Raw genomic sequence first — 25,421 nt, 5'->3', positions numbered from 1 at the left:
AGAATAGACAACTTTTGAGTATTGAACTACTCAATGGGCCCCAAGAAACATTCAAAAACATTGTGAAATCCAGAAAACAAAGAAAGATAAAATATTATAATAAACAAGAATTCTTTTCATAATTAAAATAATTCATTTAGCAGAGATTGCCAGCTACATATTAATCCCAACGCATGATTAACATGTACCATTGTACTTGTATTCTTCAAGAACTGGCTACAAAAAAAAAAATGTAAATGAATTTAAGACATAAAGAGTACCTGAATATGGCAATGTAACATGGATACCAACATATGCGAGTATTTAGCATTTGTAGGGATACCTAGTACATAATCCCAAAAAGTCAAATACTTCCTAACATGTGTGTACAAATAATATTTTATTATAATTACTTATTGACATTACCGTGGAAACATCATAGTGGTTGAGGTCGCAGCTTGGCTCCACTCGAGCTCATGCGCAAGAGGTCATGTGATCAATCCCCAATGTTTTGGTATTTCTTTATTTTGAATAAGATTTTGTTATGTAAATTATGTAAATTTTGAATAAGATTTGTTATATTTTACATATAATACAATGCCTTCTTTTGCAAAGAATCTCAAAGAGATGGAGTGGTAGATCTCTTGTTTTAGGAACAAGAGTTCTTAGGCTCGAACCATGGCTTTGCTAACTTAAAAGATAATTGTGTAAATGATTTATTTTCTTTTAAATAAATTAAAATAATTAAAAGGAAAAAAAAGAAAAGTTTGTTGCCAAGATTCGCACGCCAATTCCTTAGCCCTTTGGATGCTCGCTCTACCATGTACACCATCATATATTAGCAACAAAAAAATTCAAGATACTTCTAACAAATATCTCAATACATGCTCAGAAATGTGACGACTTCAACCAACACATCAAATATCAATGACGTGTCTGTGCACGTCAATACGTGTCTAAGTGTCAACACGGGACGGGACGGGACAGGACGGGACGGGACGGGACAGTACGGGACAGCAAGCAAAAACGGAAGTGTCCAAGTAACACTGGAATCTGCTCTCGTCATAAATAATCAATAATGCCTACAATTTATCATTAGTTGGTTTACGATCTTGTCTGAAAGGAAATGGATGCTGCATGACAAGTCTAAAACTAAACTGCACTCAAGAAAGAGTGCAAATTAAACTCAACCTTGAGAGCGTGACAATTAAGATCTGTTCTTGGCAATGATTAGAAATCCTAATTTATCATATACTGCACAATCTTGCCATTAAATTGAACAAAAATAAAAACGCTTAAAAATAAAGAGGTATCATCTATTGAAGCACGAACATGATCTGAAAACAACACTATATCTTACCTCAACGAAGACCAAAGATCTCTTCAGGAGGATCATAAACATGTCTATCTGGAAACATCTCTTCAAAGTCTTGCTTGATTCTATTTCTTAATAAAGGATGTGGAAGAAGCCCTTTCAGTAAAACTCTATAGGGTAATTCTTCAGGTGGCTCAGGAGAGTTCTTCATATCCTCATATATATTCATTGCATCGGCAGGTGAACCATACCTTAGAAAACCCCTTATGACTTCAGTATAAGTCTGAGAATCTGGAAATAAGTCTTCTCTCCTCATACATTCCCATATTTGCATTGCATCCTCCATCCTTTTACTCCTGGCAAGTGCAATGATAAGGTCCTTGTACAAATATACATCAGGCTTGTACCAGTTTTCCTTTTGAATCACTCGGAAGATCTGAAATTGTCAAGAATCCAATGATGAAAATGTTTAAAAGCCCTCAGAAAATATATAAACAACAAGACAATGAAGCATTTTTAAACAAACCAAGTGTGCACCACAAGAGTGATTTGGAGAACCCACATTTTTCGTTTGCACACTTGCAAGATTCAGTACATAGAATAGTTATAGTCTTTTTTATAGCACTATGGGCCTTAGAACTATTTGACGAAATTCTCTGGTTATTTGCAGATCATCATGGAAATCACACATCTGGGACTAAAACAAGCGTAATCTAGATGGGGATGAATCAAGCGAACCGTCAACAAGCTAACTTGTTCTTTGAATAGATAAATGAGGCCAAATATTTCAGTATAATTTTTAGTATTTTATCAATTATCATCATCATAGCATTTTTCCAACTATTTGGCGTCGGCTACACGAATCCTAGTCCACCATTCTACTCTATCAAGAGTCATACCCTCAGTGAGGTCATAAGTCTCAATATCTTTTCCCAATACTTCCAACCATGTCCTTTTGGGCCTGCCCTTGCCCTTTTTTAACCTTCCACTTGAACCAACTCGCACGTCCTAATAGGTGTAGTACTGGATCTGCACTGCATATCTCCAGCCCATCTAAGTCTATTTTCTCTCATGTTATCACCTATTGGAGCCACACCTAAGCTCTCTCAAATGTATTCATTTTGAATTCTATCCATTCTTGTCATGCCACTCATCCATCTCAACATTGTCATCTCAGCTACACTCATCTCATGGGTATGTCATTTCTTAACTACTCAGCATTCTGCCCCATAAAGCAAAGCCGGTCTCGCAGTTGTCCTATAAAACTTCCCCTTCAACTTCATTGGTATATGACAATCACATAAAACTCCGGTTGCACATCTCCACTTCGCTGACCCAACTTTAAATCTATGTGCGACATCTTCGTCAATCTCTCCACTTCTTGAATTATTGACCCAAGATATCGAAAGTACGATTTTTTTGGTATTTCTTGGATGTCAATCTTAACTACTTCCTCGTTTCTATTCCCATTATTACTAATCTTGCATTTTATATACTTTGTCGTACTCCAACTAATTTTAAAACCTTTAGATTCTAGAGCATCACTCCAAAGTTCTTTGTATTGACACGGCGTCAGATCTCATTGATCAAAATTATGTCGCCGCGAATAATATACACCACAGTACCTCATCTTATAAGTACCTAGTTAAGACGTCCATAACTAAAAAAAGAGGTAGGGGCTCAACACTAACCCCTAATATAGACCTATTACCATTGAAAACTCATTCACCTTTCCACTAGTTGTTCGCACACCAACTCAATATAGTATTTGGAGACTCATTTCTTTTCCAATACCCATCAAATTAAATCTCGAGGTATTTTATCATAAACTTTCTCTAGATCAATAAAGACCACGCGGAGGTCTTTGCCCTTCGTCCTAAACTTCTCAATCAATTACCTAAGTAGGAAAACAACCTCAATTGTTGACTTCCCTGGCATAAAACCGAATTGGTTTTTTGATACACTCACTTCATTCCTGGTCATTGCTCAATCACTCTCTCCCACAGCTTAAAGTTTAGCTCATAAGTTTGATTCCTCGATAGTTCGCACAATCATGTTTGCCTTATTTGTCCTTATAAATAGGTATGACAATACTTTTCCTCCATTCATCTGGTATTTTCTTTGTAATCAACACCTCGTTGAACAGCTTGGTCAGCTAGTCAATGTTGATCTCCCCCATGCACTTCCAAACCTCCACATCATGATACCATCTGGTCCTAATGCCTTTCCTATCTCATCCTCTTCAGAGCTTCTTTCACTAATCCTACGAATGTACTATGCATTTGTACTATGCATTGTTTAAAAAAAGGGTCTGTCGAGCGCCTAGGCATTTTTTAACAAAAAATCGCACACCTCATGAAAAGGCGCCCGAAACGAGTATTTTACCTGGGCGCCCAGTGAAGTCAGGCAGAAATTGCTTTTTAAATTCGCCCAAATGGGCAGAATGGGTCATTTTGACCCCCACATCTGTATAAAAAGTTATGAGGTTTATTTTTGAACCCCCAAAGTAAAACGTATGTTGCGAAATGGAATAAATTACAAAATTTGACACAAATATATGCATATATGTACATTAGCATAGCAAATGTACAAGGCTAAAAATGAAAATTTTCCACTACAGGGCGCCTGAGGATCTGGGCGCCCGCTTGGGCGCTAGGCGCTAGGCTGGCAGCCTAGGGGCCACCTAGCGCTTCTTGATACCTTGGTACTATGACCTCCACCCTCATTTATGCCAATGGTTCATTTCACCACTATGTTCCCATTATTGTCATTTAATAATTTTTAAAAATAAACTCTCCACCTTTCATTGACGTCTTTATCCTTCACCAAGACTCTTTGATCCTTACTGATTAAATGCATTTAATATGGTCTAGATCCCTATACTTTCTCTCATTTTTGCTAATTTGAAGACATTTTTTTTTACTTTTTCTTGTTTCTAGTTTACTGTATAAATTATCATATACTTTAAATCTAGCCTTACTATTTGTTTAGCTTTTTCTTAGCATTTTCATATTCTTCTAAGTTTTGATCATTTCTATTACACTGCCAAGTTCAAGAACATGATCATTCTTCGCTAATGGCCTTCTTAACCTCATCACTCTACCACCAAGTTTCCTTATCGGAATTTTTTTCTCTCTAGTTTCTCCTAAAACTTCTTTTGCCACTTTCTTAATACATTGGGCCATCTCATTCTACATAACATTGACCTCATGTCCGGAGTTCTATTTTCCTTCTTTAACTAATTTATCCCTAAATAAGTATATTTTCTCATTTTTTAAATTTCATCACCTAGTTCATGGACACCTATTAATTTCATCATGTGTCTTCTATCTCTTTATGTAGACGTCCATAACTATGAGCCTACGGTGCGTAGTCAAACTCTCTCCTGGGATAATCTTACAATTTTTTTACACGATTTTCGATCTACCTTCTTAAATAGTAAGAAGTCTATTTGGCTTTTATATGATCCAATTTTATCAATTATTAAATGTTCATCTCACCTGTTAAAGTAAGTGTTTGATATTGTTAGATCGTAGACCATAGCAATAACCTCACCCATCTCATTTCTTTCACCAAACTTGTGTCCCTGAAATACCCCTTCATATCCTCTACTATCCTTCCCTACATGACTATTTACGTTCCCTTCTAAAAAAGTCCTCTCTCAATATCATCATAAAAAATTTAAACCTCCTCGGTTATCACTCAAAAAAAAAACTCAAACAATGTTTTAGTTACTCAAACAAAGGTTATTCAATGATCAGCATAATATCAAATTATACAGACAAATAATTATAATAGATGTACATGCATACAAAGTTACACACATAAAGCTATATGCACAAATAGTTGGGATAAGACTCAAATATCATCATCAACCGAGCCTTATCCCAGGTATTTGGGCTCAGTTACACAAATCATGTTCTGTCATTTTGCTCTATCAAAGGCCATACCCTAAGTCAGATCATAAGTAACATAACTTTTGTGGCTACTTTCATCCATGTCCTTTGTGGCCTTCCCCTTGCCCTTTTTAGAGCCTTCCACTTTAATCAAATCACCCCTCCTAAACGATGTGGTTCTAGGTCAATGTTGCATATGACCAGACCACCTAAGTCTACTTTCCCTCATTTGATTGCCTACTGGAGCTAAGTTACCTTGAATGTATGCATTCTGAATTCTATTCTTTCTTGTCTTGCCACTCATCCATCATAATATTCTCATCTCGTCTACATTCATTTTGTTGGTTTTTTTAATAATGTTAACATTGATCTCATCTACATTCATTGATGTGTCGTTTCTTGACCGCCCAACATTTAATCTTGTTAAAGATTAAACCATCATGTGGTTATGAGTGTTGAATGTACCATGGGATATCTTTGTCCTTTTTATAAATTTTAGGTTTTACTAAAGTATTTAAAGGGCATTTTTGTAATATTATCCTCCAATTATTACAAATAAAGTTTAAGAGGTGCATGTGGGCTATGCAATTAGTCTACACATCTCTCCCTCTTTTCTTTCATCTTTTCTCTCCCTTCTCTAGTTCTTACTGTTCATGGTACTGTTTATGACACTGTTCACATGGTATTAAAGCAAATATGAATTGATCTCCTTTCCTTGTACTTTTCAAAATAAAAAAGCGTGAAAAAATGAAGTAGGAAAACCCTAATCTCATTGGTATCCAGTTTTTTTGTGTGTGCAGGGCCAATATGAATGCCTGCACGTGCTGTGAATGTTTATGTTGTTCAAGTTTCCTCTCTTGGATGTCAAAAACAAGAGGAAGAGTTGCTAAAATATCTCAAAGTGTGTGACTGACGCAATTGGAGTCCTGTTGGAGATAATCGATACATGAATGATAAGTTTTCTCTTTATAAGTGATTGAAAATAGTTAGATGTGCAGTCCTTTGCCTTGCAAACTGCTGTTTTTGTGCTTCAGTGAATTTATAAAGTTCAATTTAGTGTTTTAGGGCTCCTAATTGTGCTCGGCCTGATATATTCTTGCATAACTTTTTGTGTTATTATCTTTCCCTTATAGATGAAGAAAGTAAGCCTGAATTTCTACTATTAGTGACATGATAGAAATTCCAGCAACTACTAAGAAATTAAATGGGCTTAATTACCTCTTATGGGCCCAGTCTATAAAGGTATTTCTAGGTGCAAGGGGAGAGATGAAGTTTCTGACTAAAGATAGGCCAAAAGAGTCAAATAATAGGTATGATAAATGGCTTAAGGAAAACTATCAAATTATGACCTGGTTATGGAATAGTATGGAACCCCATGTGAGGGCTAATGTCATTTTTTTTATATTGTAAGAGTACATGAGATGTACTCTTCTGATTAAAATATTTCTCGAATTTATCAACTCTATAAGAGAATGTTACTTTTACAGAAAGGTGACCAAAGTCTTAGTGACTATTACAGTACTCTTCGAGGTATGTGGGATGAGTTGAACATGTATCAACCTCTATCAAATAACTATTACAGTACTCTTCAAGGTATGTGGGATGAGTTAATGTATCAACCTCTGTCAAATGACACGGAGCTTCTAAAGAAACAAAGGGAAGAATTTAGAGTTGCAAAATTCTTGTCCAGCCTTAGTTCTGAGTCATTCTGTTCGTGCCTAGATCTTAGAGAGCAATGAACTTCCTTCTCTCAACAATGTGTACTCACGTTTTCAAAGGGTTACTGTATCCACTACCTCTACCAGTATGAATGATAGATCTGCCTTGACTTCCACAATGGGCAGAGGTGACAGTAGGGGCCATGGTGGTGGTAATAGAGGATGTGGCCATGATTCATGGGGAGGTCGTGGTAGAGGCCGAGGAAACCAGAAGCGCACCTATTGTGGACGGACCCATCATCCGGCTGAAAAATGTTGGGATAAGTTTTGTAAGCCAACTTGGGCTAATCAGGCAGCCTATGTTTCTGAGAGTGATGCAATACATACACTTGGCTCCAATAATCAGAGACAAGCACTTAATTCTACTAGTGATTCAATTTTGCTCTCGTGTGAAAAATATGACAAGCTAATCAAGAATAGTCAACAACCATCTACTCATCCATCCTTTTCCACCGCCACTCTGGCAAATACAAGTACTTACTGCATTTGTTGCGTCTCAGAGCATCTCCCTGGGTCATTGATTCAGAAGCCTCTGATCATATGACTACTGAATCTTTTGTGTTTTCTTCTCTCAATCAATTAGATTCCACTGCTTCTATTACATTGGCTGATTGTTCTTTATGTAGTGTGTCTGGGAAGGTATTGTTTATCCTACTTCTTCACTTTTATTAGCATATGTTCTCTATGTTCCTAAGTTTCCATTTAGTTTCTTGCTAGTCAGTTTCCATTTGGTTTCTTGCTAGTCGGTAAGTTACCAAATCTCTTTAGCGTTCAGTGACTTTCTTTCACATTGTATTTTTCAAGATCTAAAGACAAAGAAGATGAATGGTGGTGGTCGTGAGTTTGGAGGACTCTACTATCTCGATAGTACTCTTGTTGGTGTTGCTCTGCATTCCAGCGTTTCTCCCCTTCAATAGCATTGCCGGCTTGGTCATCCATATATCAATAATCTAAAGTTATTAGTTCATTAGAGTCTTTGTCAACCCTAGAGTGTGAAGCTTGTGAGTTAAGCAAGCACCATAGGATTTCCTTCCACCAAGAGTCAATAAACGGATGTCTATTCTTTTTGCAGCTGTTCATTCAGATATTTGGGGTCCTGCCAAAGTTCAAAGTCTGTCTAGTTACAAATATTTTTTAATTTTTGTGGATGAGCTCTCTCGAATGACAATGATATATTTAACGAAAGCCAAATTCGAGGCATTGTTTATTTTCCAATTGTTTTATAAAGAAATTTAGACTTAGTTTGGAATTAATGTTTGTATTTTGTGATCAGATAACGCTAGAGAATATTTATCCTAAGATTTTCAAAAATATTTAACCATACATGATATTTTGCATCAAACATCATGTGCACAGATCCCTCAACAAAATGGGGTAGCAGAGAAGAAAATTCGTTCTTTGTTGTTAAATATGCATGTTCCAAAAATTTATTGGGGAGATGTATTGACTGCCTCTTACTTGATAAATCGCATGCCTTCCTTTGTTTTGAAAGGAAAATCACCACACGTTACTCTTTCCTAATAGACCTTTGTTTAAAATTCCTCCTCGAATTTTTGGGTAGTGTGTTTTGTTCATGTTCTGAGCCTTGCGTTCCTTCATGGTGATCTACAAGAAGAGGTGTATATGGAGCAACCACCAAGGTTTGTTGCTCAGGGGAGTCAGACAAAGTATACAAGTTGAGGAAAGCAATTTATGGATTAAAGCAATCCCCACATGCATGGTTTGAGAAGTTTAGCAAAATAGTTCTGGCATATGGGTTTCGAAGGAGCCATGTGGATCATTCAGTATTTATTTGAAAACAATCCACTGGAATTATTATATTGGTGGTTAATGTTGATGATATCATTATTACAGGGAGTGAACAAGAAGGAATTAATAAATTGATGGGTTATCTGTAACCGTATGTTCAGACAAAAGATTTGGGACAGCTGAGGTATTTTCTTGGAATTGAGGTAGCTAGGTCCCAGTATGGTATCAGTTTGTCTCAAAGAAAATGATGCAGGGAGAAATAGTAACACGAATAATACAAATAATAAAAAAGATAAGGGTTGAGAGAATCTACGCTCTCTCAAGGTCTGCAAGGGAATCCACCCCAAAAACGATATTTTCACAAGATCAACTTTACGCAATCTTTTCACAAGTTCAACTTTACTCAATCTTTTCACAAGATCAGATCTATGATCTCTTTACAATGAGGAACCTCTTCCCTTTAAATACACTTCAAATAAAATAAATAAATAACTAAAAAAATCCCAAATAAAATAAAGTCTCCCACGAAAAAAATACGTACTTTCCATATCTTCTCTCTCTTAACCTCACGTGCCATCCTTATTTTCCATCCCCTCAACCTTTGATAAATCCAAAACATACCTTCCAATATCTAAATCTCATATCTTTCTCATATTTAAATCCCCCTTAAATCTCTCACTAAATCTATTTAAACCACCCTTAAATCTCTCTCTATATCTCCATAAAATCTCCCATTTAACAATATTTACCAAAAATCCTCCCTCCTCCTACTTAACTTTATCCTTGTCCTAGCTTTCTTCCTATTCCTAATTAAAAATAAATAAATAAACTCGAATTTTTATTTGCATCATTCACCCCGGGTTGGGAAAAGCTCGACCTCGAGCTTATCGAACTCAAATCTTTTAGGGGCCTTCTCAAAAGTTGGTGATGTAGTCCCACCATGCGCCTCGGGACTTTTCCTTCAATTTGTTCATTAAGCTGATTCATTGAATGCTTCGTGCTTATCGCGAAGTAGAACACAGTGATCTCGGGCTCAATCTTGACTTCTCCTTCAGACTCACTTGATTAGATTTTGAATACTGCATCACACATACCTTCTTCTTCATATTTGATTTTCAAAATTTCTTGCACATTGGGGTTATCGTCGTCATCTATTGTATCAAGATCTACCTCTCCATATTCTTCTTGCACATTGGGGTTATCGACATCGTCTATTGTATTGAGATCTACATTTTCATATTCTTGTTCCTTTGGTTCCGACTACAATCTATGAAATACATCTTGTAGATATTGTCCTACTACTTTGCTAATACTCTCTCTACTAGGTCTTCTTTGATTCTATCAAATCTTTGATCGAAGCTCTCCATAACTAGATCAAGGATCTTAGGGCTCTGATACCAATTAATGCAGGGAGAAATAGTAACACGAATAACAATAAATAAATAGGGTTGAAAGAATATACCCTCTCTCAAGGTTTATTCAACTCTCAATCTCTGATCATTCTCTGATCTTTTACAGTCAAGGGATATCTCCCTTTAAATAGACTTCAAAACAAATAACTAAAAAAACCCTCTCTCTCTCACACATTCACAAACTTTTTCCATCTCTCTATTCATCTCCCTATTTTCTCTCTATTTTTAGTCTGAAAGACCAATTGATGGAAGGAGAAATAGTAACACGAATAATAATTAAAAAAAAACAAAAAGGTTGAGAGAATATACCGTCTCTCAAGGTCTGCAAGGGAATCCACCCCAAAAATGATTTTCACAAGATCAACTTTACTCAATCTTTTCACTAGATCAATTTTTCTCAATTCTCATTCCTTGACAGTGTTTCAAAAAGCGGACCGCCCAGCGCTTGGGTGGCCGCCAGGCGGTCCAAAAGGCCTAGACGCATTGCGCAGGCCTAAGCAACCAAATTAGGCAGGTATCTTCAGGCGGCCGCCTGAACCCGCCTAGGCAGCCGCCCAGGGTTTGCACCCCGCCCAGGGGCAGAAATGCCGCTCGTTGAGGCCATTTTTTGGTCATTTTTTTTAATATTAAAGGTGCAAAATTGTGGGTTTTAAGTTTCAAATGAACCTAAAACCCATTAGAGGCTATTTTAGATAGAGAAAAACCCCAAAAGAAAAAATTTACTGGGTCGCCCAAGTTCTGGGTGCCGGGCGGCTTAGACCCCCCCGACCGCCTAGGTGCCACCTAGTGCTTTTTGAAACACTGTTCCTTGATTAGATCTGTGATCTCTTTACAATGAGGGACCTCTTCCTTTTAAATACACTTCAAATAAAATAAAATAAATAAATAACTAAAAAATAAATAAATAAAGTCTCCCTCTAAAAAAAATCTGTTATTTTCCATCCCCTCAACCTTTGATAAATCCAAAACATACCTTCCCATATCTAAATCTCATATCTTTCTCATATTTAAATCCCCCTTAAATCTCTCATTAAATCTATTTAAACCCCGCTTAAATCTCTCACTAAATCTCCATAAAATCTCCCACTTAACAATACTTACCAAAAATCTTGCCTCCTCCTACTTAACTTTATCCTTATCCTAGCTCTCTTCCTATTCCTAATTAACAATGAATAAAAAATAAACTCCAATTTTTATTTGCATCAGGAAATATGTAACAAATTTGTTGACAGAAACACAGATGTTGGGTGTTAAGCCAACCGATACACTTATAGATCCAAGTATTAAACTGTCAAAGGATCATTGAAATTTATTAAAAGACCCTAGCAGATACAAAAGGCTGGTAAGAACACTTATCTGCCCAACAATCACTCAGCCAGATATAGCCTTTGCTTTGAATGTAGTGAGTCAGTTTATGCATTCGCCCAAAGCACCACATTGGGAAGTCATTAGAAGGATTTTGAGATATTTGAAGGGGACTCCAGATCAAGGACTCATCTTCAAGAAGAACGGCCATTTCATTATTGAAAGCTATTCTGATGCTAATTGGGTAGGATCTCAATCAAACAAAAGATCTAATACAGGCTATTGTACCTTTGTTGGAGGAAATTTGGTGACTTGGAAAAGCCGGAAACAAAATGTGGTAGCAAGGTCTACTGCAAAGGTTGAGTATAGAGCAATGGCTCACATTACATGTGAGCTAATGTGTTTGAAAACCTTGATGAAGCAAATGGGATTCTTGATTATTGAACCGATGAAGATGTTCTATCATATTGCTAGCAACCCAGTTTTTCATGAGAGAACAAAACATATCAAGGTCGATTACCATTTTATTCAAGAGAAAGTGACAAGTAAGCATATACCACCTCCATATGTGAAGTCGAAGGATCAATTCGCACTTGGTCATAGCTAGACTCAACAGATTTGTTCCAAGCAGGGCATGGGTGATATATATGCCCCAACTTCAAAGGGAGTGTTAAAGATTAGACCATTGTGGTTATGAGTGTTGAATGTAGTACTGGATATCTTTGTCCTTTTTATAAATTTTAGGGCATTAAGTTTTACTAAAGTACTTAAAGGGCATTTATATAATAGTCGTCCAATTATTACAATTAAAATTTAAAAGGTGCATGTGGGTTATGCAATTAGTCTAAGCACCTCTCTCTCTCACCTTTCATCTTTTTTCTCCTCTCTTTTCCTCTCCTTTTGCCTCTCTCTCTCCAGCTTTTACTATTCATGGTACTGTTCATAGCACTATTCACAGACCTGTTAACAATACTATTCACACATCACATAGGGCGTGTTTGATAACAGGAAGTGTATTCCTGGAACTTGGAACTTACCTAATACTGTTCATGTTTTGTGTTAGGTAAAAAAACGGAAGTCAAATTGAGAACTCCACTATATTATTCATGTTCCCATCTTTGTGTATTAAAAAAGTTCCGACCAAAAGGTCAGAACTTGAAATTGGAAGTTTGGTTAAAACTTCATCCCCAGAAAAAAATTTGCCCTAGGATTTCTTCTTTTGTTCTTCGCTCGCACTGAGCCACCCCTCTCTTGGCACCGTCTCCTGTTCTTCGCTCACGCTGAGCCACCCCTCTCTTGGCACTTACAGCCAGAGATAACCCTCAGCTCTCGCGGCTTAAAGCCAGAGCTAAACCCTCATCCCTCGCTAGGGTGAGAAGGAGGTCAAAGCTAGAGAGAGAAAGAGCGTAGAGAGACAAAATGAGGGAAAGAGCATCAACATAGGGCAGGCGGGGATTCAAGTGGGGAATTCGTGTTGGGAGCTTTACTGTCTCGAGTATGGGATTCAGCCTGATGGGATCATGCCTAGGTTTATTATACATCTTCTTTGGTTAATAGATGATGAATGGTGGGGATCCTCTCTTCTCTCTCTCTCTAACTCTAACAAAACCCAGGGTTTCTTTCATCACTTTGGAGAAAAAATTGGGGTTTCTCTCAATTGAAACCCATCTCTCTATCTCATCTCTCTGTAATTTTTTTGTTTTGCAATGTGGTTGTTAACGATTATGTATCAGCAGTGAGGAAATTGGCTTGTGAGCTTCTAGATTTATTGGCAACAAAGATGGGAATTGAGCCAAGGAATGCATTTAGTGGGTTCTTACGAAACAAGAAGAGCAAGAAAGAATCAGTGTTCTGGATGAATCACTATCCTCAATGCCCTGAGCTTCAGTCCTCTTCTTACAACCTGATTGGCTTTGGAGAGCATTCAGACCCACAGATACTTTTAGTGACGAGATCAAATAGCATATTAGGCCTCCAAATTTGCCTCAAAGATGGAAGTTGGGTCTCAGTCCCTTCTGACCCTCATTCTTTCTACATCAATGTAGGTGATTCGCTTGAGTTAATGTCAATACAAAAACTTTCAAGCTTTTTAGTTAAAAACCATATGATTTTCCTTTGATTTCCACTCCTTTCCTGTGACAATTTTGGTGATCCCCTTTTTTATTATAAAAAAAAAACATCCACTAAATTTTCAGTTTTGGAATTGGGGAGCAAGCAAGAGTGAAGGTGGTGAAAGTAAAGGGTTGTGTATGGATATCAAACATGTCGTTGCCCTTTCTAATTGGGTTTTTTTCTCATTTTGCTAGAGAGAGAAAGAGAGTTCATTTCTTATTGTTTTTTTTTTTTCATTTTGCTAGAGAGAGAAAGAGAGTTCAAACATGTAATGGTTTTTATCACTGAGTTTTTCTTATTTTGCAAAAAGTGGGAGCAAGGGTTTTGTGTCAAATTCAAACGCGTTATTGCTTTTATGCGTAAAGCGCTTTGTATCAAATTCAAACACGTTTTTGGTTTCCCTCGTGAATTTCGTCATTTATCATTTTTTTCTTGTTTTAGGCTTCTGGGCGATAATACCTCAAGTTTGGATAAATTTTGATTTTTTGAGGTCTTCTTTTTGGGTTTGGATATTTTTGGGGAGATTGGATTTCTAGTCAAAATTTACTGATGGCCAACATTTTGTTTGTTCATTTCGGACCCACAATACAATTCAAATGGAATAAATTACAAATGGAATTCAAATGGAATAAATCCTGATCCTATATAAAATTTTGGATTCGGATTGGATCCAAATAGTCAAGATTCGATCATATCAGGATCTAGATCTGATGCATACTATTCGGATCCGGTGGATCCGAACTCGATCCTAAAAATTCTCACCGCTACCTATGATCAATGGTCTGGATTTATTCGCCATAAGGATGGCTAACCCTAATAAACCCTAACCCTAATAATGTATATAAATAGGCACCATGGGGACCTTATTCTCTACACCTTGAGCTCTCTCTCTCTCCCTCACGAGGTGGCACGCCACCCTTTCTCTGTCACTCTCTCTTGATCTCTTCTTTCTCTAGCCCCTCTAAGATAGAGAGTTATTTTTTAGAAAAGAAAAGAGGGGCACGCCCCAAACCCTAAAAGTTTAAGAAAAGGGGCATGCCCCAAGCCTGGGTATTGAGACCTAGCCTATCTAGCTTAGGTATTGAGACCTAGCCTACTAAGTCTAAGTATTGAAAGCTAGCGTACCATACTAGATATTAAGATCTAGCCTACCATACTAGATATTGAGATCTAGCCTATAGTTCCACTGTTGCTCTCTGATTTGAAAGGCTTGATAGCCTGAGGTTTCTCATACTTTAAAGATCTAAGAAAGACCTTGATCCCGTGCACCATAGTAGGAGGGGACCCGGAGTGGGGTGTGCAAAGTCCAGCTGAGGTAATCTTCTCGCAATTTATTTTCTATATATGCAATTATGTGTTTCATGATCCCAAGATCAAGTTTATGCAATTTTGTTGTGTAATAAGGAATTAGTAAAGTGGCAGCAAGTGAGAGTCCTTGGGATTCTTTGTGTTTTTATTGTTTTTCGCAAGTAATTCAGGTGGTGAAAATAAAGAAAATAAAGAAAAAATTTAATCAATATACACTTGTCCGAGTTACATAGTCCTACTTTCATATACCATCTCTAGTCTCACCAATCAAAACTGTCGCCCATAAATAACACACCACGGGACCTCATCCTATAGATGCCTAGTTAACTCATCAATAACGAAAACGAAGATATACAGGCTCAATACTAACCCTTGATGTAGGCCTCCTATCACTAAAATTCACATGCCTCTTCACTAATTGTCCTCACATTAGTTAGCAATACCTCGTACATATCCCTAACCACGTCAATGTATCCTCTTAAGACTCCTTTCTTTTCCAGCACCCACCAAATTCTCTCTCTATGTATCCTATAATATGCTTTCTCTAAATCACTAAAGACCATGTAAAGGTTTTTTCTTTTCTCCCCAAACTTCTCAATCAATTGCCTAAGTAAAAAATAGTGTGGCCCATAAGTTTGATTCCTTGGTCATTCGTACAACTCTGTATGTCTTCATTGTTCTTGTAAATAAATACCACAATACTTTTTCACCATTCATATGGCAATTTCTTTGTTCTCGAAATCTTGTTGAACAGCTTGGTCAACTAGAAGATGCCAATATTTCCCTTGCACTTGCAAACCTTTCTTGGTATTACCATCTGATCCTAAAGCCTTTCACTTCTCAAAACTTCTTTCACTTCAAATATCCAATACTACGTAAATTCTTCACCTTTCATTGACCTCGTCATCCTTACTAACACCCTCTAATCCTCGCTCCTAATGCATTTAACGTGATGTAGGTCCCTTGTCCCTACACTTCATCTCTCTGATTGTTGCTAACTTCAAGACATCTTTTTCACCTTCCTTTGTCCCCAATTTATTGTACAAATCATTATATGCCTTAAAGCTTAGCCTTATTTACAATTTTCTCAGCTTTCCTCTAGAAATTTCTTTGTTCTTCTAAATTTTGATCATTTCTATTCCCCTACCAAGCTTTATAACATGATTACTAGTCCCTAATAACACTTTGAACCTCCTCACTCCACCACCAATTTCCTTATATAAAAATCTTTTCCCTCTAGATTCTCCTAAAACTTCTTTTGCCACTTCTTTAATACAAGTAGTTATCTCAATCCATATAACATCATTTCATTAGAATTCCACTTTCCATCTGTCCTCAATTTAATCACTTTTTAACTTCCACCAACTAGTTCTTGGATACCCATTAATGTCACTCCTCTTCCATCTCTTCATGCAAACATCTATAACTATGAGTTTATATTGCATGATGAAACTCTCTCCTAGAATAATCTTACAATCTTCATATGAAGATCATTCGGTCTTCTTCTTAAATAAAAAAAGTTCATCTGGCTTTTATATGATCCACTTTTGTAATTTTAAATGTTCATCTCGTTTTTTAATTTTGAAATAATCAAATATGAACAAGAAAAATGAAAAAATCAAATTTACAAAAATCGAACAATGCAAAAGCCAAATGCCTGCTGTAGATCGACCCACGACGCTCAAAAATCAAACACCTAACTGAAAATCAAATTCGTACAAATGCGCGAAAATTGGTTGAGCACAGGGCTGGCAATGGGCAGGGCAGCCCAGCCCTATAAATGTAGGGCACCATAAACTGTGGCCCAAGGGGCAGGCTTGGGCCAGTGCTGGCCCGGTTCAGTCCGGCCCTCTTTTATCATTTTTTTTTTGTTATTTTTTCCTCATTTGTTTTTGGCCCGGCCGGCCTGGCCCTAATAGCGCTAGGGCCGGCCCTATGGGGACAAGGGCTGAGCTAGGGCTAAGGTTGGCCCGGCCAGTTGCCACCCTTAGTTGAGCAATTTCAAATAGGTTTACAGTTTTAAAAGAGTATGTAATATCCCCACCTAGGGCTTAAATTTGGTGTTGAAATGCCCCTAAATAAGCTCAAAAATAAAAGATACACAAATATTTTTGACAGACAAGAGAGTAAGGAAACAGCCTGACTTGCAAGTCTTGGCAAACTTGGCTAGGACACAAGACTCAAGCCAAATCCGACAAGAGTACTGGTGAACTAGCCAAGTTAGGGCGTTCATACCCTATTTGCTTTGGGACCCTCAAGATCCACCACCTCACTGATCCAAAGTAATATGACTGGATCTCAGACCAGATGAAGAAGACGGTGGCATCAAAGGAATGGGATTTTGTACCCATATCAAGGAGTTATTCTAGACGAAGTGTTCAAGAAATAATCAACCACCACCAGTTTTGGGATAGGTGCAACTAGATTGTTGCTGCCACCAACCAAGTTGTAGAAGTCTTACGGGGCGTTTGATAACAGAGAAAATAGGGAAAAGTCTCACACTTTCTCTTGTACTATAGTTTTCACCCATTTGAGAACAATAAAATTGGGGAAAGTCAGAACTTATTTTTCCCCATTTCACTATTCCCTTGAGGGATGTGGAAAACCATAGGCACCCTTGTGCTGCCACTTTCAGAGAAAGTTACAAATCATCAACACATATAATAATATTATATTTGAATGGTTACCTTTATTGAATAAAATAATAGTAGTACAAAACAAAAGAGAGAGGCAGCCCACAAACTGGGTGCTCCGAGTACAGAAAAGAGAGAAGAAAAAGAAAAGAGACGCAAAGAGTAAAAGAGGGCGAAGTACAAAAAGATGGGTAGCTATATCTCTTGACAAACAAAAAAAAACTTAAAATCGAAAAGGTGTTCTTCAGAAGGTAGCGGAAGCTGTGAAGCACGGAGCAGAGGGCAGCTTTGCAGGTCAGGTTCTATTTGCAGGGGCAGGCCCGCTGTCTGTCAGAAAGGGGCAGCTACTCAATCCAAAAGGGGTAGGTGCTTGGAGTGTGCACTCAACCCAATTGTTGCATGAAGTAGAAAGAAAGGTGGAAGAGAAAGACGTGGGGGGGGGGGGGGGGGGGTGGAAGGCCAGGCGAAAAAACGAAATGAGGGAGGAGAGGAGAAAAGGAAAGACACGAGGAGGGAAGAGAGCGAGGAGAGGAGGGAAAGGGTTGAGAGGTCAGAATAGTATGCGTGGCGAGGTGGAGAAGAGAGTAGGAAAGGAAGGTGAAGAGAGAATAGGGAAAGCAGGGACGAAGAAGAAGGGTAGAGCGGAAGAGAGAAGGAAAAAGAAAAGGATGGCTAAATTATAAAACATCCCCCTGATCATAATACAATATTATTATATTATATATTATTATATTATATATAATATATTATAGGGTGTGGTTTGCATAAGGTTGCAACCTTAACACAATCTAATTAAGGCATACCTCTAAATTTTATCATAAATGTAATTTTGATATTAAAAATTCTTAGGATTGCTTGAGAATCTATTTTCATCTCTAATTATAAAATTTTAAACTTTAAAAATGGTTCAAATCAAGTAGATCTATAAGCACATGAAACTCATGAAAAATGGACAGTCTACATAATGTGTTGCAAGATACACTATTTTGCGGACTCCAAATCCTTTTTTCATTTAATTTTCATACATCTTGATGTTGAGATGATCAATTAGAGGGTTTTCCAATATCCAAACAACCTTATATAATGGATTTTTTAGGTGCATCTTTAATTCTACATTTTAAGGTTGCGATCTTATTTAAACATTTTCCTATATTATAATATATTAATATATTACAATATACCATAATATAACATTATAACATATTATAATACTATTACAATATATTATAATATGTAATATTATAATATAATATATATTATATTATAATATGTAATATTATAATATAATATATATTATATTATTATATGATATATAATATAATATATAGAATAATATAATAATTTATTATATTATATTATAATTTATTATAATATATTAATGTGATATGATATGATAATACAATATAATTAATAAAAATAATATAATAATATTATATTATATATATTATATTAATGCGATATAATATGATAATATATTATAATAGATTATTATGATATAATATAATTATATATAATACTTTATTAAATTATATTATAATTTATTATATTATACTATTATTTATTATAATATATTAATGTGATCGATATGATAATACATTATAGTCAATAAATATATCATATATTATACATAATATTATATGTTATTATATATAATATTATATTATAATAACATTCTTATATATAATCTATTATATATAATATAATATTGTAATAATATACAATAAATATAATATAATATCATAATATTATATTATAATATAATAAATTATCTATAAGAATAATAATAATACATTATATTATAATTATACGGTGATATATAATTTATTATATATAATATAATATTGTAATAATATACAATAAATATAATATAATAACATTAATATTAATATTAACATTATATAATATTATGATATTGTAACATAACAATATGATAATATTTTTTTTTTATGAAGTTAATGGTTGCATTAAGTAAAAAGGAAATATTACAGTTTTCCATCGAGAGGGCCCACAAGCCAGGCCTCTCGGCAAAAAAATAGGCTACCAAACAGGAGGAACCCAATATAAAAAAGGGTGGGGCTTATAAGTTATCTATTATAATAATATAATATTATATAATTTAACATAATTTATGATATTATATAATATTACATAATGGGAGAGTATGAGGTCAGTCTGCTAGCTAATAGCTATAGTAAACGCCCAATGGGTCAAATTGAATCTAGGCCGATCCAATGGCTAGGATCATATTTCATAATTGAATTTTAATGTCTTTTCTACAAATCCAAATCACTTGAAATTTGGAGCAACTATTCTTAAAAAATACGACATCTAATAAAAATATCAAAAAAATAATTCATAAAATTTAAATGGATCAAAATACCCCTGAAAAGTTTTCAAGGGTATTTTGGTCAATTGAATTTTTTATAATAATTTTTTAAATATTTTTATTAGGTGCGCCTTGATGAAAAGAGTGGATGTACCAAATTTCATATGATTGGCCCTTGGGCTTTACACTAGGTTGGCTTCCCATGAGTCATAAACCCAATATAATTACCATAAGCGATTGTATTCCTATTTGACTAATTTATTCTCTATGTTCAGCAAGATGGTGGGAAGTGCATGACAGTGGCATTCCCCATTTAAGGAGTCCAATCAAATCCTCCTTCCTCAATCAAACTTGTTTGCCCATGGGGTTTTAAGAGAAATTGGAGTGCACTGTAGTGGATCCATGCCAAGGATGAACAGGTTGAAAACTAAGAGGTTACACAAGCTCCTCGACATGCAATATAATCTACATTCAAGGATGAGGCAGACGAAGAGGGAGGTGACGAATTATGATCCTATCTACTCGGACTACATAGTCAAGGAGGATCCAATAGAAAAGGGGCAGAGGAGTGAGAAGAACCGTAATCAACAAAGCAGCCATTGAAGATCGAGTTGGTTGATTAGCCAAATGACGTCCAAGGAGAGAGGAGTTTCGAGGAGACTCAGCAGGAGCCACAGCCAGAAGGTGAAGAGGACAGTGCCAGTGGGGGCTCCCATGAAGAGAAGGGCCAAGGTGCTGGGCGATGAAGCCAACATAGTGAGCAACAAAGCCAACATGGTGAGCTACAAAGCCAAGGTGGCAGGGAACATGAGGGCTACACTGGTCTTGGTGACTTTGGGTTAGGGACCACTCCCACAATGACACAGATGTTTGGGAGGGACCCCTCCTTGACACGGAGGGTCCATGTGCCTCCAACGCTCCTTTTGTTGCTGGAATGTAGTGTGATTTTTGTGTTGGAGTGCTCTGTGAGACGGTGAATCTATGTCTCTGAGACTGTCAATCTAGTATGATTGTAGAGTGTAGAACGATGTAGTAACTTAATCTTTAATTCTTTACTATTCAAGTTGAGGTGGAAATTGATGGTTCTCATTTGAATTAGTACTAGAATAATAGAAAATTATAAATTACACTGTCATTTAGCAATGCATTCTAATCTTAGATATTTCAGTTGAGTACAGACCAATAACATCAATTTTCTGTCATTTTCCATGTTTTATGCTTAAAAATTTATTTTTTGTTTTGTAATTTTTCTTATTTTTCATATGTTTCCCAATTTTTTCAAGATTTACTTGGCTCCTTGGGTGGCTGGGCATGGATGTGGGTGAGCCAACTCAGATCACTCAAGCCACTCCAAATCTAGGGCCTGAGTTCTGCATCCGAGCCACATTTCCTAACACATATGAGACTGTGTGCCGGAGTGCGCACGTGTGCAGGAATGTGCATAGAAACATAAACTTTTCTATAATCTAAGAAAAGGAAGATGTTTCAACACAGTCACAAATATGTGCTTAGACATCTAACCACACATACAAACATGCAGACATACACAATCATCATCATATGAGCCTTATTCCAACTATTTAGGTCGGCTGCAAGAATCCTATTCCACAATTCTGCTCTATCAAGGGCCATACCCTCAATTAGACAAACATATAAAACTAAAATGTATATCATTGAGATTGAAATGAATTAGGATTGCATGTCTTCCAAAGGGCATTGCATCATACGATAGCCATTGTTGTCAACAACCAACCGGCAAACACAGGAGTTGAAAAAACAGCATTACGCTAATAACTAGAGAAACAATATGGATACAAAGCTGAAGAAAACAGGCACAGAGAGAGATCCCACTTGGAAAATGCCCATTTAGCTTCCAATGCCATGGTATTTGCAATCAATAAGCGAACAATAATTGAAGAATTCAAAAAATGGGAAACTGATGGCAATTCGGAGAGGCAAGAAAGCATAATTTTGAACTGAAATTATTGGATCTGATTAATAAATGATTAGCTATCAGTTTCTTTAGAAAGACAGCATCGAGGACAAACTACATATTCCCTCATGCCAAAAGACATATTGTAACACTAGAGATCTCAAATATGCACTACTAGGCAGCACTAACATATATCAATGTTAGACAGGATGATTCAATACAATTCAGTGTAGTCACCATTCACAAATAGCCCCCCTTGCTAGAGCAACAATGGTTACATCTTAAAAAGGTACCATCTTTTCTTTAAGCATCCCAACAGGCAATATTGGTATAGAGCTATAGGCATGTTAATAAATAATGGTTCTTTAGACATTTCAGAAATAAGATAGAAAATTGCCACGTTCTCATACAAACAACCACAGAGAGAGAGAGAGAGAGAGAGAGAAAGAGAGAAAGTAGTCAATTCAATCAATTAAAAATATATAGGAAAGAAAAAGAAAACAATCTCATCCATGAAAAGAGCATGACTGCACTCCAGTCAACACGAAGTAGAAAGAGAACAGAAGGAAAATGAGCTTTTTCAGAAAAAAAAAAACAAAAGAAGGAAAATGAGATAGAGATTTACAAGAAAATCCCTAACCTTGAGTGCAAGTATGACTTCTTCCTGACGTTCAAGCTCACAGAGCACAGCAACCATGTCCATCTTCAAGAGCCTGGAGACATGAGATTTTACAAACTTGTCAAGCTGTCCTTCATCGTCTTTAAACCTTTTGAGACCTGAAATAATAAAGAGAGCCTCTTTTCCTATTAGTTTCTTCCCTCTCCATAGAGGCCCCCTAGGCCTGCCATCATGATAGCATCTCATTGCAAACCCTAGAAATAGTTCGTCATGATTCCTCAAATGTTTCAGAGATTCTTGAGAAACTGCTAGTACATAAGCCTGAGATGGTGATAATGAAAATGGAGCTGCATCTGTCGATTTTAGTATGAAAGAACGAAGTATGGGCAAAAAAAGAGGAGGGAATTTAGAAACGGAACGAACCGCCATGAAGAAACGATATTGAGCAAGCAAGAGAAGAGATTTCACTTCACTTGTTGAGCATAGAGTACAAGTGTATATACCAACCGGCAAAATCTGGGCTCACCGGCTGTTGCCAGCAGATATCAAACACAATCAAAATGCGGGCCGAACTTTACCTTTGCCTGGCCACAGGAATAAGCATACCAACACTTCTCCCTAAAAAATTACTTTCTTTATCAGTAGTCTAATTTGGCTCATAAAAAGCAACATATTATTCACGAAGTATATGCTTCAAACAAATTAAATCCAATCCTCATTAGTACCAAGGTTTTGAAAAATGCCAATCATAACATGAGATTTTGATATCTATCTAGGTGAATACTCTCTTGGAATTAATTGCCCAGTTTTAGTTTCTGATTTTTCTTATAGAAAATTGTTTCATGCGGGCTGCACCACATTTCTACATATGCCGTCCAGAATGTGTGAAGCGTACATCTTAAAGATGGATGCAAGAAAGTGTTCTATCTAAAAACAATGGAAACTAATGTTTATTTCTAGTTTTTAAAATTTATTTATTTTTTCATATTCATGATCACCATGTTAGAGATTACATGTCCTTAAAAATTAAGTCTTAAAATCCATCTCCAAAATAGATTTAGTAAGAGGCCCGCATTTGTACATATGCAGGCTTGGCTGCATAGAAACCGGGTACTTTTCTTATTCAACATATCCAATATAATTTTATTAATATTTTCTGGTTTTCTCCAATTGTGCCCTTTCTATCTCTAAGGGCCTGTTTGATAACTGGAAGCAAGTTCATGAACTATAAATTGGACGTTCCTCCTTGCTGGGAAGATAGAAGTTATTGTAAGAAGTTTTTGGTTTCTGTGTTTGATAACCTCCTGGGAAGTTAAAGAAGTTCTTGGTTTTTTTGTTTGATAACATGCTGGAAGATTAGCAAGTGATAGTGAAAGTTGCAAAATGTAGAGCACAGGTTTCCCATAACAATCATTCAAGCCCCAAAATGACAATAGAGATTAAATGAAAAACTCCCTAAAAAATTAAAAACAAGTACTTCAATAAATTTCACGCCATAAACTATCCATTCCTTCAATTGTCAATAGCAAATCAAATACACCAAATTTTGGCAAAAAAACAACCTTGAACAAAACAGATGATATAGATTGTGATGAACAGAAGCACTTATACCCATCTAGCAAAGAAAAAAGAAAGATCTTGGACATCCACTCATCAACAATCTGAAAAAAAATAAATAAATAAACAAAGGACTAATTTTTGTCCAAATGACTACATTCTTTTGATGTTGTGAAGGCCTTGATAACAAATAAAAAAATCCAAATCAGATTGTGGCAATCTTTAATGTCCATCGATACAGTAATAAGAAAGAATCCATTCACACAATTAAAGAATTGCATGTTTAGTGCATCTAGCAAGAGATTGAAAAGCAAGACTGCTTAGGCATCCATTCAAATATCCTAAGAAAGACTAAGAATTTCATCTAAAAATCCACATTTTCATAAGAAAACAATCTCATAGACATCCATTCATAAAATATCTGCAAAAAAAAGTCTGAAAAAAGCAAGATGTCTTAGGCATCTATTCATCATTAAGAAGGTGTTCTCATAGACAGCAGTTAAAAAACCCAATTCAGTTGGGCGAGGAGGAGAATACAGTCTGCAGGGTTAGTCAACTTCCTTTGGAACCCTAAAATGTTACTAAAAAAGAAAAACCACATTTCATTCACAAATTCTTCTTGAAATTTAATATGTTTGGTACTCAAAAGGAAAAAAAAACAGAAATATGTGAAGAAAATGCATTGTTTTTTTACTAACAGTCCCTTGTCCTTACAGTCCTAGAAGTTCAAGACTCATTCATAGCATTAAAACTCTAATAACTCTCAAACTGGTACTCTATTTTCAGAACTCAACAAAAAAAAATAGTAAAAGAAAACAAAAGAGAGAGAGACAATGAAAAGAAAATCAGAAAAAGCAATATACATCATTGATTTAATCTGAAACCCTAAAAGATAAAGCACACTCCAAAACCAATGATTCTAATAATTTTCAACATTCTGGTTTTATTGTCCATGAAAGAAGCCCTAAAATGCCCAATAAAAGAAAACCATAAAAGTATTCTGCCATATCCCTAAACATAACTTTAAAATCAGAAGATGATATTTTCTCCATTAATGATTCAATCTTTGAAACCCTGCAAGATAAAGCACACCCAAAACTAATGATTCGAATAATTTTCAACATTTCATTATCCACAAAAGAACCCCTAAAGTGCCCAATAATGAAATTTCTGGGGGGAAAAATTTAGGGGAAAAAGAAAGGTACCTGGAGTTAGGGAGAGGGAGAGGGAGAGGGAGAGGGAGAGGGAGAGGGAGGGGGAGAGAGAGGAATAGGGGTTAGAGACAGAGGGAGAGAGAAGAAGAGGGGTTAGAGAGAGAGAAGTACCTGATGAAGAGGAGCAGTTGCGGAAGAGGAGGAGGTGGAAGTCGACGCAGAGGCATGGGATGCAGTGGCATGAGGGTGCGAGAGGGTGAGGTAGGGATGAAGTTCCTTCTTTAAGTTCCGTGGTTTAGTAGAGAGCTACTGGTGGCATTCCCTCTCTTGTGCACTTTCTCTCTCTAAGCTCCTCTCTTCCTCGCGAATTTTATCTTCTTCCTTTTTTCCCTCGTTCCTTTTTCT

The 25,421-nt window shown here is 36.2% G+C and overlaps 1 protein-coding gene across 16 annotated transcripts in view; it reads right to left on the bottom strand.

The window, feature by feature from the left end:
* LOC18448497 (Pentatricopeptide repeat (PPR) superfamily protein) overlaps positions 1–25,421 on the bottom strand; it is a 27,926-nt gene extending 2,505 nt beyond the window's left edge. For 3 of the 16 annotated variants that reach the window (XM_088869484.1, XM_088869482.1, XM_088869481.1), the window contains exons 1-2: positions 22,327–22,872; positions 1,340–1,730 (exon numbers count right to left, since the gene is read on the bottom strand). In XM_088869484.1, coding sequence (XP_088725610.1) covers positions 1,341–1,730; positions 22,327–22,734 — 798 coding nt within the window. In that variant the 5' untranslated portion in view covers positions 22,735–22,872 and the 3' untranslated portion in view covers position 1,340. Of the gene's footprint in view, positions 1–260; positions 323–405; positions 1,731–22,326; positions 22,924–25,187 lie in introns of those variants that run through there. The other 13 variants (XM_088869488.1, XM_088869487.1, XM_088869490.1 and 10 more) reach the window with 11 other exon arrangements.

This window comes from Amborella trichopoda, chromosome 6 (genome assembly GCF_054954075.1).
Source record: "Amborella trichopoda isolate Santa Cruz 75 chromosome 6, AtrichopodaSantaCruz75HAP2 v2.0, whole genome shotgun sequence".
Taxonomy (NCBI): Eukaryota; Viridiplantae; Streptophyta; class Magnoliopsida; order Amborellales; family Amborellaceae; genus Amborella; species Amborella trichopoda.
Note: the sequence above shows the minus strand (reverse complement) of the source record. Positions and strands in the feature narration are given on the sequence as shown.